This window comes from Bison bison, unplaced genomic scaffold (assembly GCF_000754665.1).
Source record: "Bison bison bison isolate TAMUID 2011002044 unplaced genomic scaffold, Bison_UMD1.0 scf7180017864182, whole genome shotgun sequence".
Lineage (NCBI taxonomy): Eukaryota > Metazoa > Chordata > Mammalia > Artiodactyla > Bovidae > Bison > Bison bison.
Window position 1 is genome coordinate 314,906 of NW_011494754.1, and position 15,092 is coordinate 329,997.

The following is a 15,092-nucleotide window of genomic DNA, read 5'->3' on the forward strand; positions in this document are numbered from 1 at the left end:
TTTTAGTTTTTTTAATGTTGAGTTTTCTTTTTTTTTCTTTTTTTTTTTTGCTGTTATATATTTTCTTTTTTTTACTTTACAATATTATATTGGTTTTGCCATACATTACTCAGCCATTAAAAAGAATACATTTGAATTAGTTCTAATGAGGTGGATGAAACTGGAGCCTATTATACAGAGTGAAGTAAGCCAGAAAGAAAAACACCAATACTGTATACTAACGCATATATATGGGATTTAGAAAGATGGTAACGACAACCCTGTATGCGAGACAGCAAAAGAGACACAGATGTATAGAGACTTTCTTAGTGTGAAAAACCAACACAGATAGTATCAGAAGTGTTGTGAGTAGATAAATAGTTTTCCTTTGCTGTTAAGTCAATTGCTAAGTCATGTCTGACTCTTTGTGACCCCATGGACTGCAGCACACCAGGTTTCTCTGTCCTCCACTATCTCATGGAGTTCGCTCAAGTTCGTGTCCATTGAGTCAGTGATGCTATCTGATCATCTCATACTCTGCCAATCTCTTCTACTTTTGCTTTCAATCTTCCCCAGCATCAGGGTCTTTTCCAGTGAGTCAGCTGTGCACATCAAGTGGTCAAAGTATTACAACTTCAGTTTTAGCATCAGTCCTTTCAATGAATATTGAAGGTTGGTTTGTTTTAGGATTGACTGGTTTAATCTCCTTGCAGTCTGAGAGACCCTCAGGAGTCTTCTCCAGCACCATAATTTGAAAGCATCGATTCTTTGGTATACAGCCTTCTTTATGATCCAACTCTCACATCTGTACCTGACTACTGGAAAAGCTTGTAGCTTTGGACTATATGGACCTTTGTCAGCAAAGTGATGTCTCTGCTTTATAATATGCTGTCTAGGTTTGTCATAGCTTTCCTTCCAAGAAGCAAGCATCTTCCAGTTTCATGACTGCAGTGATCTCAGAGCCCAAGAAAATAAAATCTGTTACGGCTTCTACTTTCACTAAAGTTTTCCTTAGCTAATATTTAAAAAGTTGAGATACCAAGTTTAATGCCATTTCTAGGGTCTGTGATTTTCATGCACACAAATAATCAAGAAATGTAAAATAATAGGTTCTAGATCTATTAAAAAAGCTGTGATATCCATGTAAATTTTTTGAGAAGTGGAAAGAAGATATTATGAGCAAGAGCTTTTCCCAGGGCCCATGCCAGAAAATGTCCCAATTGAAAAGAAATTCACACACGAGTTTACCAATTTAATCTCTGCTTGCAGGAGGTTTTGGCTGTATCTGCTTTCTTCTCTGGTGTGTTTTGGTTTATGATGACCCTGTCACTCATCCATGGATAAACATTACAGAGAAAGAATATATCATATCCTCCTTGGCCCAACAGGTACACATAAAACTCCAACCTTCTCCAGAGATCTTGTATCAGCATCTGAATTTATCAGAGTGACTACAAACGTGTGAGCATGTCTCAGATCTTACTATTCTGATCAGCAAATTTGTTTTCAGGTCAGCTCTACTAAGCAGCCTCTTCCCATCAAAGCTATGGTCAGATCTCTACCCATCTGGTCCATGTGTGTTTGCTGTTTCAGCCATCAGTGGTTAATTAATATAATAATTATATATGCACCAACTTACATTAGCTCTGTGTTCAACATTGATATTAGAAATGTGAGTATATTTCCCTCCAACCATTCTTCCTGTTTGCATGACTCTCAAATTACTCTGTCTTCACAAATCATTCATCTAGAAAAATTTACCTTTAATTACCAAGAAATAATTTAACAGTCATGTGAGTAGCTTGTCTGAAGGTATGATGGAAGGGACCACTGATTTTCTTAGGAAAGTATGATTTCAGAGTTGTCAGTATGATTATTAGTGATTTATCAGTATAAGGTGTGGTCTCACGGCCTTTATTCTGATGGTTTAACTCAATGTTTTCCCTTCAGAGTGGTTTCCTGTCTGCCCTTCCTTTCATTATTGCCTGGGTCATTTGCCTCCTGGGAAGTTACCTGGCAGATTTCCTTCTGACCAAGAATTTTAGGCTTGTTACAGTGAGGAAAATTGCCACAGTTCTAGGTAAGAACAGGGCCAAAATATCTGATAATTTACAAGGCATACAACATCCAAAAATGTTTGTTGTTTAATTTGTCTGTTCCTCATTCCTTAGGAAATCTCCCCTCCTCAACATTCCTTTTGGTTCTGCCATACGCTGCCTCCAACTATATCATAGCAGTGAGCCTTCTGACGCTGTCCTGTGGACTAGGCATGTTATGTCAGCCAGGGGTCTATATCAATGCCTTAGATATTGCTCCAAGGTAGGACTGTAATCTCCATTCTCATTTTCATACTTTCTGAAAAAAATTTAGCCTGCAGACTTCTGGAAGCTTCAAACTTTGCAAACTTATAAATCATGGGCAATGATGACTGTGGCCATTTTCAGGTATGTGGAGGGAAGGGCATTATTGATTTGCCTCAGTGCCAATCATGGAACATACACAGAGCAAGTCTTTTTGACATAATTGCTATTAACATATGATATATTCTGGGGCTGAAGCATGCTGCCAAACAAATGTGGATCTAGCCTGAAACATTCCTGTCACCCGCAGGCATTCGAGTTTTCTCATGGGAGCTTCAAGGGCGTTTGCACAGATATCTGCTGTCCTGGCGCCCACTGTCAGTGGATTTCTTCTCAGTCAGGTAAGGTTTTCTTGTCAGGGTCTCTTAAAATGCTCTGCCAAATCCACTCATAATGATAATAGCATAAGAAACGTTTTCACATTTTGGAGAATAAAATTACATCATGAGTAACTTTGTCATGAAGATCAACGTAGCAAAGGAAAATACAGAACAGTTTCTTTCGTGACCTCATTCTGAAACCAAAGCACTCCCTGGTGATCCACGGGTAATTTCCAGTCTTTGAAATCACACAGTGACTTACATATCTTGTGAGAAGATGATGAATCCATGCATATATGCAACTTGTCATGTCTTCTGCAACACTTTGAAATTTTCATTTGCATAACCATACAAAAGCAAAGAGATAATGAAAGCAAATATGTTTAAGTGTCTGGTACATGCAGGGAGTATTATAGGTATTTCATATACAGTAAGGGTGTTCTTTGGAAGAAATGATGCTAAAGCTGAAACTCCAGTACTTTGGCCACCTCATGCGAAGAGTTGACTCATTGGAAAAGATTCTGATGCTGGGAGGGATTGGGGGCAGGAGGAGAAGGGGATGACAGAGGATGATTTGGCTGGATGGCATCACTGACTCGATGGACATGAGTTTGAGTGAACTCCGGGAGTTGGTGATGGACAGGGAGGCCTGGTGTGCTGCAATTCATGGGGTCGCAAAGAGTCGGACATGAATGAGCAACTGAACTGAACTGAATCTAATTTATTGATTCTCATACTAATTATGAAAATAAAGTATTAATATCCTCATTTCCTGATGATTAAAATCTGATAGGATGTCTTTCCACTGAGAGGATATAGAATCAGAATTCTTCTTAGACCTATCTAGCTTCAAAACCCACAGTCGTCTTCTTGCGAGATTCTTCTTGCACTGGAGAAGAAGAAATTTTATTAGTGTATATATATGTAAATATATATAGATAGAATCATGATTCGCACAAAAGAGAAAGTGTTTGGCACTTTGATAAATAATGACAAATGCAATTCTGGAGGTTAAATGTAAAAATCCCTAAGTCCATTTTTTAAATTAATTAATTTAAATCGGAGAGTAATTACTTTACAATATTATAGTGGTTTTATAAAGAACATTCTGAATCCATTCTGAAATTCTTTCCATCAAATTATTAAGCTGTGTTTAGGAAATGAATTTCTATATGAAGATCTACTAGTGAACATTGTCTTCTAAACTATTAATGTGAGTTTCATAGGAAAAGGGAATAAAAGGAGTAATACTTACTTGAACCTTTGTTTCCTCAGGACCCTGAATTTGGGTGGAGGAATGTCTTTTCCTTGTCATTTGTCATTAACACATTAGGACTGATCTTCTATCTTATCTTTGGAAAAGCAGATGTCCAAGACTGGGCTAAAGAAAGAAAACTTACTCATTTATGAAGGTAAAGAGTAATGATTTCATCTATGGTTAAAACCACAGAGGCACTATTTAAACTTTTTAATTTTTATTTTATGTTGGAATATTACATTTTTAACTCTATGTCATTTTTCTTTCTTAGTTACCCCACTTTGGATGGAAAGTCATTAGGTACTTTATTTCATAAATGAGAAGGCTTCAGTGGTGGACAAACAGAAAAAATTTTCCTTGCTGTAGCTCTTTTCAAATCCGAGATCATTTCTTTATTTTACTCAGACTTATTTTTGAGGAAAATATCAGATGAATAAAAATCCAAATAAAATGATAGCCAAGAAAAAAGTTGTCATCTTTACAGAATTAACAATGGATTCAAAGGAGCTGCTGTACGGGACCCAGTATACTAGATTCATAGATTTTGGATCTCTAAGCAGGAAACAATGTTTTGAAACTCTTAATGCAGGGCAATAACCTCACTAATGCAATGGTTCCTCCCATTTGCAAAAACGAATACTGATTTATATCTGTTGGGCTCAATATAGTCCGTGTGTTCCTTCCTTTGTGTGCTCCACTCCCCTCTATCCTGCTCAGGCCCCAGGAGGCTGACCTGTGTGGTTTGCACCCCATACTTTCTCTCCTGCCTTCTGCTGGATTTTCAGGAGAGGCAGGAGAGTGAGGATAGGAGTATTTATCTCTACTGTTCCTCCCTATGGAGACTGCAGGTGGCTGGTCCATCCTCTGCAGTTCACAGCTCCTAGCGAACAACCCTCTCCATACTTTCTTGTAACAGCTCTCTCCCCATGTCCTTTCAAACCTTTTTTGGCCTTTATGTCGCAAGCCCTGGAATATCTTATGGTTTTCTTCCCACTGTCTCAGCCCTATGTCTCATTTAATACTGTCCTCAAATTACCCACTGCAATGTTTCTCCTTCTAGGATCCAATGATTTCAGTAAAGTCATATATAAAGCTCAAAACATGACATAGATCAGTATTTCTTTAAATTATAACTTGTGGTGTCAGTAGGTCATAGCATGTTCAGAGGGACCAGAACTACATTTTAGGTTGCTCCCCGTGATGATCTTTGCCAAGTAGAGTAGATTATAGCCATTAAGTTATTTTGTATAGAATTGATGTTATGGACACTAGTTCTGCGTGAAAAATTAGGGCAAGGATAAAGAAGGTCACATTTGAATAAGCAAGAGCAATTACTGAGATTTTCCATAATCTAGAATCTAAACCCTTGGAACACTCGAGTAAATTAGACACAGTCCCTATTCAAATGTTGAAGATAGACATAATATACATGGCAGTGCATTATCTTAGGTACAATAGCAGGGGAACATACAGGTCATTGGAGGAGACAGATGAGGGGTTCTAATCCTAAACTGAAGAACAAAGGGGAGATCTTCTGCAGGTAATTCCTGATCTATATGTTAAATGAGGAGGGTTATGGTAAAATTTCCCATGTTGGAAAACAACTTATGCAAAAGCATGAAAGCAAGAAAAAGGATGGATTCTAAAGGGAGTCACTTGCCTACATGGTCAGTTAGTGAAGGACAGAAGATTAAGGTAGAGAGGTGAGTGTGACAGAGCATGGAGGTCTTGTTGCCATGTTAAAAAGCTTGAAGAGTATCCTAGCATTGATAGTGACATGGGCAGATTTTTTTTCTAGATAGAACATGCTGGCTCAATTCCAGAATCAGGGAAACTAGTTAGTGGTCCACACAGCAGCAGTGAGGACTGACCTAGCGCTAGAAGAGCTAGCATGGAAAGAAGAAAGACATGAATAATGTTCAGGAGGTAGAATTGAAAGATCATGGCATTGGGTTAGATGGATGCAGGAGAAGAGAGGAGATAGGAGTCCTGAGCCTCTAACCTTAGATATGGGATAGAGAGTGGTCTGAATATCTAAGCCAGAGAATTCAGGAAGAGTCCTTTTCAGGGGGAAGACAATGATGACTTTGAGACATGAATTAGTAGTAGAAGTGGGATAAACAAGCAGGTGTGTGTATAACTTTTCTGGACTGCCATAACAAAATACCTCAGGCTTGTGGCTTAAACAGTAGTAATTTATTGTCTCAAAATTCTAGAAATCCAAAAGCAAAATGTCAGCAGAGTTGGTTCCTTCTGAGATTTGTGAGAGAGAATCTGTCTCATGCCTCTCTTCCGGTAGCTCCAGGCATGCTTTGGCATGTAGACAGTTTTCTCTGTGTGTCTTCATCTCATCTCCCCTCTCTACATTTCTGTCTCGGTGTCAGAATTTCCCTGTTTGGGGAATTCTCTGGTGGTCCAGTGGTTAGGATTCAGCACTTCCACTGCTCTTGCCAGGGCTTGATCTATGGTCAGGGAACTAAGAACCCACAAGTCACAGATGCAGCCAAAAAATAAATCCCCTAATTTATAAAGATACAAGTCGTATTTAATTAGTGCCCACCTGAATGACTTCATCTTAACTTGGTTATCTGCAAAGACCTTACTTCCAAATAAGGTGACATTTGGTTCTGGGGGATTTCAACATCTTTGCGGGAGACAATTCAATGCATAACAGCAAGTCCAACAAAAAGCCTGACTGTATATCTGAAACTTGCAAAAAAGACTGGGATAGAGACAAAGATATAAAAGTATGTACACTCAGTACTAAAGACCTAAATGTGTAGTGCTCAGGAAGAGCCTATGAATGAAAAAATACCAAGCCAAAGACAGAATGCCAACATTCAAGGAGTGGAAAGAATAAGAAATGCCCACACACAACAGAGATTAAACAGTCAGACTTGTACCTGTGAGGAACATTAGGAGGATACCACTATCATGGGAACTCACGGCCTTAAAGAGAGATGGCAGATCAACAACAAGTACACTGCAATTCAGTTCGGTGAGGTCAGGAAAGGAACACAATCACCTTGTGATTAGTAGTTCACTGGTGGCTTTTTCATGACATATTCAGCAGAGACATGGGTATGCAGGTCATTTTGCAGTTTGATGGTGGGTGAAGAGGAATGAGAGAGCAGAGGAAACAAGACAATTATTTTCAGAAAGTTTAGTTGGGAAGAAGAAGGGATGGGAATATAGCCAGAGGAGAACAGAGGGAAAGGAAGAGTGACCTAGTGGGGAAATGAACCTGGCCCAGGGAAGCTTTGGGGAAGAAACGCTGGAATGGGAGTGAAGTTATGGAAGGACAGGGTGAAGAGACGGAGTAAGGTCTTTGAAAACACAATAAGGATTCAAATATAGGAGTCTGCCTTATTTGAAGGCATATAGAAAGAAAATATATAGAAAGAAAATGTAAAATCTGAAACAATCTTTAAGAATGGGATTCCAGGAAAAAGTCCATCAACAAATGAAAAAACAACCTACTTAATAGAAGAGAATATTTGCAAATGATATGTTTCCATGCATGCTAAGTCACTTCAGTCATGTGCAACTCTCTGTGAACCCATGGACTGTAGCCCACCATGGGATTTCTCTGTCCATGGGATTCTCCCAGCAAGAATACTTGGAGTGGGTTGCTGTGTCTTCCTCCAGAGGATCTTCCCGACCCAGGGATTAAACCTGTATCTCCTTCAGCTCCTGAATTGCAGGTAGATTCTTTACTGTTGAACCACCAAGGAAGCCCATCATATGTTTGATAACGGGTTATATCCAAAATATAAAGAACTCATACAACTCAATAATGAAAAAAACCCAACTTAAAAATGGGTAGAAGAACTGAATAGACATTTTCCAAAAGAAGGCATAAAAGTGGCCAACAGTTACATGAAAAGTGCTCAACATCATTAATCATCAGTGAAATGCAATTCAAAACTACAATGAGATATCATCTCATACATATTAGAATGTCCATTATCAAGAAAATAATAGATAACAAGTGTTGGTGAGGATGTGGAGAAAAGGGACCCCTGTACAATGTTGATGGGAAGGTAGTGGTGCAGCCACTAAAGAAAACAGTATGGTGATTCCTCAAAAAATTAAAAACAGAATTATTGCATGATCCAGCAGCCCCAGTTCTATGTATCCAAAAGAAATAAAAACAGTATCTCAGACATCTGCTGCTGCTGCATCACTTCAGTCGTCTCCAACTCTGTGCGACCCCATAAACGGCAGCCCACCAGGCTCCCCCGTCCCTGGGATTCTCCAGGCAAGAACACTGGAGTGGGTTGCCCCGCCCTTCTCCAGGGGATCTTCCTGACCCAGGGATTGAACCTGTGTCTCTTAGGTCTCCTGCATTGGCAAGTAGGTTCTTTACCACTAGCTCCACCTGGGAAACCCCATGTTCATTTGATTCACTCCTTTTCATTGTATTTAAATTCCATTACACACATGAGTAGGCATTATGGATGATATAATAATTATCCCAGGAGGCTGTGGAGAAGGCAATGGCAATCCACTCCAGTACTCTTGCCTGGCAAATTCCATGGACAGAGGAGACTGGTAGGCTGCAGTCCATGTGGTTGCTAGGAGTTGGACACGACTGAGCGACTTCACTTTCACTTTTCACTTGCATGCATTGGAGAAGGAAATGGCAACCCACTCCAGTATTCTTGCCTGGAGGATCCCAGGGACGGGGGAGCCTGGTGGGCTGCCATCTATGGGGTTGCACAGAGTTGGACACGACTGAAGTGACTTAGCAGCAGGAAGCTGTTCTTATACAAGGTTAGCTAATTCAACTCTACCCATTATTGACCTAAACCACACAAACATATCCTAATTTCTAGCCCAGATTAAACATATTCTCACTTAAGCTTTGCATTATCATTATTAAACAGTTGCATCCATCACTTCATCACCCAGCACTCATGGTGGCCAACAGAATGGAGACAGATAGTGGTCTTAAACAACTGTGATTAAAAACTGGTCAAAACATTCAAACACTTAAGACTATATGAACATATTTCTAGTGCCCTGCCTCCCTCCAGTAGAAGCTTGGAAAGGGCCCCCACAAATGACAGGTTCTTGCTGAAGCTGAAGCTCCAATGCTTTGGCCACCTGATGTAAAGAGCCAACTCATTGGAAAAGACCCTGATACCAGGAAAGATTGAAGGCAAAAAGAGAAGAGGGTGCAGAACATGAGAGGGTTAGATGGCATCACTGACTCAATGAACATAAATCTGAACAAATTCTGGGAGACAGTGGACAGAGAAGCCTGGTGTGCTGTAGTCCATGGTGTCAAAAAGAGTCAGACACAACTTAGTGACTGAACAAGTGACTGAACAACAACAATCTTGTCACTGAGAGCACTAAATAGATGTAACTGACATGCTGAAGGCCCCGACATTCCAAGGCTGTGCCATGCTCCTTTGAGTCTCCAGAATAAGCATTTTTAATGAATATCTGGTGAACTGAGTTAAAGCACTAGTGTATGGTCAGGCCTCTCAAGGTGGCTTATCTCTTACTCTCTGTACATCACCTGCTTGACCTACACATGCTTCACCTACACTCTATTCACAGGAATGTGCTTTCCACCTGCTCCTTAGGCCAGAACGGCTCCACCTGCTAGTTTATTAAAGGGAAACAGCTGTGCTCATGATCGTTAACCTGAGGGGCTGGGAGGGAAGTGCCCTGGCTGTTGGTTTCCCTGGTAACTGATGAGCCAACCTCCTTGATGTCATTCCCCCTATAAATGGTAACCTCCCCCAGGCCCAGCCCTTCCGTGTTTTGCTCCTTGGTTGCCGTATGCTGTGGAGGTGCTGATCTAGGACCTGGCTTCAGACATATACTGTCTCCTGTCCAATAAGCCCCTGCTGTCTTCATCACTGTCTCCAGGTTATTTCTTTGGTCTCAAGGCTGGGCAAGTACAAGGCTTGCAGGGTGCAGAATGGTGAGTCAGCCAGAAGGTGGAGGAAACTCTTGTGAGTGCGAGATGTTAGGAAATAAGGACAAGGAACAGAAAGTTGCAGGGGTGACTCTGAACATGCGGGCTGTTCACTAGCATATGGGGCCTTGTGGCAGCTGTCTACTATGAGAAGCATCTTTCTCTTTCCATTATGTTGACAATATCCTGTTAACCACAGAGCCTCTTTCTAGTTTAAAAGTAGCAGGCCCATGATCATGGCTCATTAGATTCCAAAGAGATAGCTGGTGAATAAGCCACTGTTTGGGGTCTAGAACAGCTGTGTGTGGGATTCAGGACCCCCCATGGACATCAGTAGTGATGAGGGAATCCACTTTTGCAGCCATGAAGTTCAGGAATGGGTCGGTGAGAATGACACACAGTGGCATCTTCCCCTGCCTCACAACTCCATTGCTGCTGGGGCTGCAAATGAGTTGCTTCAACATTTGAGACAGGAAACCCACTCCTTCAGCAGTGAACACATCCCAGGAGCAGTGGTCCCAGTGCTGATCTTAGCTGATGGTGATCTTAACTCAGAGGCAACTAGTCAGTGCCATCGAGTTCACTAGTTGACCACTGAAGGACTGTTGCCAACTGTTGGTCAGGACAATAATGCACTTTTGCCCTCATCATTGGATCTTCCCCAGTGAACCACATTGTAACAACATGGCCCTGAGACTGGCAGGTAAGTCCCATGGTTTGGATTTGCAGCCTTATGGGGAAGAAAATTAGAAAGGGACTTACAGGTTTCACCTGTCTCCTCCTCCTGGGCCCCACCTAAAAGGACTAAGGTAACTAATCTAGGCCCCCTACTGGAGAAGGATGCCATTCTACTAACCCTGAGGTCTTGTTATATGATCTCGCCAGTATTCAGCCCTCAGCTATGGGGTCTGCAGGTGGATGGGTAGTGAGGTCCTCAGGCCAGGACAGAAACCACAGGCAGGGGTGCCATTACCTCAGAATGCAGGTACTGCCTGTATTTTGCTTAATGGTCATGCTCTCCCCTGTACTGCGCCTGTTAACTTATGTCTCATCCCTAGTCTGAGCAGAGGAAATCTGTTCAGACTGGGTGACAATAGTGGTCTCCCTATGAAATGAGTTAGATTGCTGGGTCTACAGGGAGATGCCAATGTGGTCCTCCTTTGGACCTTCCATGAAAAATTGACCCAATAAGGGCCTGACTAAAGTTTGCCCACCTCTTAGACTCCTAACACTCTTTAGCTGCTATCATCTATATTGCATTTGTGGTATTTAGTTGCAGTTCACCTCTGCATGCCTAACCCCAGGGTAATGTGGAAGGTCAGTAGTCGGGGAGCAAGATTGTAAGGATCGTGCAGGACGTATAGGGGAGGGGTGTTTTGTCAGGCCGCTCAAGGTGGCTGTTCTCCTGCTCTCTCTACATCTGCTCATCCCATGCCTGCTTCAGCTCCTCCCTACCCACACTACCGACCATCCTTCAAACTTGCTGCAGCCCCAGTTAATGATTGTTCTAACTTTAGATTAGAGCATTTCCATTATAATTACTTATCAAAGGGGCCATGAGAGGCATGCCCCTCTGCTGGTTTCCCTGGTAACCAATAAGCCAACTTGACTCAGTCCCCCACGTGAGCATGCTTTTCCCCCTGCCCCTTAGGCCAGAATGGCTCCACCTGCTAGTTTATTAAAGCAAAACATCGGCCCTCATGATGGTTGTTAACCTGAGGGGCTGTGAGGGATGTGCCCTCGTTGCTGGTTTCCCTGGTAACTGATGAGCCAACCTGATATCAATTCCCCTATAAATGGTAGCCTCCTGGCCCCACCACCCCAACCCAATTAAGACTGCTGCCACGTCCTGCCTGCCTTCCTCCCCACATGGGGTCTGTCACTCCAGAACCTGGCTTCAAACATGTAGGATTCTCTATCCGTTACACCACTGATGTTTCTGTCAATGACTCTAGGCTTATTCTTCAGTTTCGAGGATGGGCAAGTACAGGGCTTGCAGGCCTGTGGGGTGCAGCCCAGAAACCAATATCTTCCAAGTGTCCCTTCCCACTTCATTGCATGAGTTTCAAGCAGAACTATCTGTCTTAAAGAGATTCTGGTAAAACTGCTCCTTTAGTTTTTAACTGCAGACCCCTCTCTCCTCATGAAGTCTGAAGGGCTGAACCACACTCACTTTTACTCTCTAAATAATTGCCCCTATTTACTATGCCATTGTTACTGAATCGGCATTATTGAGATTCTGTGCCTGGCTCCATCATTCTTTTTCTTTTTTTTTTTTCTGATTTTCCTCATTCCCAGAGGATCTTTAGTCACTTATGAAGACATTCCTGGTGAGAATTACTCCATTGGATTTCTCCATAAACCAAACATATTTTGATCTGACTATTATTAATAGAAACAGCTTAGGTTCATCCTGAGATAATCCCTACCTTAGCTATATGTGTGCTAAAAAATTAATGTAGAGGTTCTTTCCCATCAAAAAGAAATCTTCAACTACATGCAGTAACTGCAATACACATCCTCCATGTGCCTTAACCAGAATGCATACTAATTTAAGGTGAGCTTTCATTTCCAGTACCTGGCACCTATTTGCCTTCCTAGAGAGCTGCCTAGGAGCCTGTTTTGCCTACCAACAGGAACATGCCTGAGAATTTATGTCCTCCAGGAACAAGAGGCCAATAATTCATTGCCACAGAGATATAAATACTCCAGCTTCCTTGCTCCTACTCTGAGACAAAATCTACACTGTCTCTCAAACTCCCTAAGAATTGATCTGAAACTTACTTGATATCCCTTCTAGATCTTCTCTGACAGTTTTTCTTGAGAATGTGTGCTAATAGATCATTTTCATAGGAATTATTTCAAGATCTGGTTCTACAGGATTTGATCCAAGACAACTGTTTCTACAAGGGAACCTAGGAGACAGTCTCGGGATAGACTTCTGGAGTTGAATCACTCAAGTCGGATGACACAAGGACACATTTGATATTAGTAAAGGTAGCAGTAGTCGTCTTGGCCTTCTGTAACAGTAGCAGAACATTGGGATGGGAAGTGAGATACAGGTGAAAGGGCATGCACTGGCTTAGTCAATACTTCTAGTCTTGAGAGATATGGAGAAATAGCAATTATAACAACTTGAGGTTGGCTGTGTGTTGGTCAGAACCACTGATGGACTCAAATGGGAGAATTGTATCAGAGCATGATACGGAAGATCCCCCGGAGGAGACCTTGGCAACCACTCTAGTATCATTGCCTGGAGAATCCCCATGGACAGAGGAGCCTGGCGGGCTATAGTCCATGAGGTCACAAAGAGTTGGACATGACTGAGCGACTAAGAACATGATATGAAAGTCAGAAAACCTCCCTGCCAGCACATAGATATTACAGTCTCCAATAGAGGGAAGATATACTCTAAAGACTAGATTCAAGATTTGATTGTTAAATTAGCAAAAACACAAGACTATTTAAAGGCACCAAATGTCTTTTATGCTAATGTCACATTTTAGATAAACCTGAAACTTATTTGCTCTGCTATTGGCAGATAGCAGCCTCTCTGAAGACTGTTCAAGTTCTATTCTCTTTTCCTTTAATACCTAACAAATAATAAACCTAACATGAGACAAATAACTAGGTTAGATCCTGCTGCTGCTGCTAAGTCGCTTCAGTCATGTCCGACTCTGTGCGACCCCATAGTCGGCAGCCCACCAGGCTCCCCCATCCCTGGGATTCTCCAGGCAAGAACACTGGAGTGGGTTGCCATTTCCTTCTCCAATGCATGAAAGTAAAAAGTGAAAGTGAAGTCGCTCAGTCGTGTCCAACTCTGAGCGACCCCATGGACTGCAGCCTACCAGGCTCCTCCATCCATGGGATTTTCCAGACAAGAGTACTGAAGTGGGTTGCCACTGCCTTCTCTGAGGTTAGATCCTAGTGTGTCTTAACTGGAATAGTTCTGGTCCCACTAAGGGAGGGAAGGGACTATTCACCAACAAAGTATCAGGGATCTGGAGAGTGTGCCTGAAATATGGGACCAGGGTTTTGGGGCAAAATGTAAGGCTGGATAAGGGAGACTTTGACAATATGGGGATACAATACTATGACTCAAGACTTGATGTTATATAAGCCTAAATGGAACACCTGAAATTGTCCACTACTGGCAAATTAGCAATTCAAAAGCAATACTGCATGGTAGGTGGAATAGCAGAGAGTAATGCCATTTTAAAAGATTTACAGGATACTAGGATGATGGCCTCTATCATGTTCCCATTCAACTCACCATTTTGTGGCCCCAGCAAAAATGGATTATAACAGAAGATGAAGAATTACCATAGACTTAATCCAATGACAGTGGGTGCTAAATCGCTTCAGTCGTATCCAACTGTTTGGGACCCTATGGACTGTAGCCTGACAGACTCTTCTGTCCATGGGATTTCCCAGGCAAAAATACTGGAGTGGGTTGTCATTTCCTTCTCCAGGGGATCTTCCCAACCCAGGGATCAAACCCACATCTTCTGTGTCTCCTGCATTGCACTTGAATTCTTTGTCACTGAGCCACCAAGGAAGCTCTTTCTTAGGTGTAATACCAGGCAATTCATACAAATTAGATAAATTGGACCTCATCAAAATTAAAAACTGCTTCAAAGGACACTATCATAAATGGAAAAGATTACACAGAAGGTGAGAACATAAGAACAAGTACCCAGACTATATAGTGAACTCCTATGACTCAATAAAAAAGAACCCAGTGTTGTAAGTAGGCTGAGATTTGAATGTACATTTCAACAAAAATATTCACTTATCCAATAAGCATGTGAATATATGTTCAATTTCATTAGTTATTAGGGAAATGCAAATCAAAATTGCAACAAGATACCAGTTCACATCAGTTAGAATGGCTAAAATCAAAAATAATAACAAGGGTATGGAGAAATTTGGAACTCTTAAATATGTTGCTGGTGGGGATCTTAAAATGATGCAGCCACTTTGGAAAACCGTATGGAGGTGTCTCAAAAAACTAAAAACAGAAGCATTATATGACCCAGCAATTCCACTCCAGGGTACATAACCCCTGCAAAAAAAAAGACCCGAATTCAAAAAGATATATGCACCCACATGTCCATAACAGCATTATTTATAATTGCCAAGGTACAGAAGCAACCTAAACATACACCAATAGATGAAGGGACAAAGACGTGGTATATAGATATATGGTATAGAGAAGACTATATGGTATACAGAAGACT

General features: G+C 41.6%; 1 protein-coding gene and 1 long non-coding RNA gene across 5 annotated transcripts in view; one reads left to right on the forward strand and one right to left on the reverse strand.

Annotated features, from left to right (window-relative positions):
• SLC17A3 (solute carrier family 17 (organic anion transporter), member 3) overlaps positions 1-7,400 on the forward strand; it is a 24,102-nt gene extending 16,702 nt beyond the window's left edge. For 2 of the 4 annotated variants that reach the window (XM_010843489.1, XM_010843488.1), the window contains exons 8-14: positions 1,249-1,367; positions 1,490-1,651; positions 1,930-2,059; positions 2,151-2,298; positions 2,590-2,680; positions 3,935-4,071; positions 4,189-7,400. In XM_010843489.1, the coding sequence (XP_010841791.1) occupies positions 1,249-1,367; positions 1,490-1,651; positions 1,930-2,059; positions 2,151-2,298; positions 2,590-2,680; positions 3,935-4,069 (785 nt within the window). In that variant the 3' untranslated portion in view covers positions 4,070-4,071; positions 4,189-7,400. The remainder of the gene's footprint in view (positions 1-1,248; positions 1,368-1,489; positions 1,652-1,929; positions 2,060-2,150; positions 2,299-2,589; positions 2,681-3,934; positions 4,072-4,188) is intronic. The other 2 variants (XM_010843487.1, XM_010843486.1) reach the window with 1 other exon arrangement.
• LOC104991118 overlaps positions 3,360-15,092 on the reverse strand; it is a 17,781-nt gene continuing 6,048 nt past the window's right edge. Inside the window, exons 2-3 of the long non-coding RNA XR_825571.1 lie at positions 3,915-4,040; positions 3,360-3,548 (exon numbers count right to left, since the gene is read on the reverse strand). This is a non-coding gene — a long non-coding RNA (uncharacterized LOC104991118). The remainder of the gene's footprint in view (positions 3,549-3,914; positions 4,041-15,092) is intronic.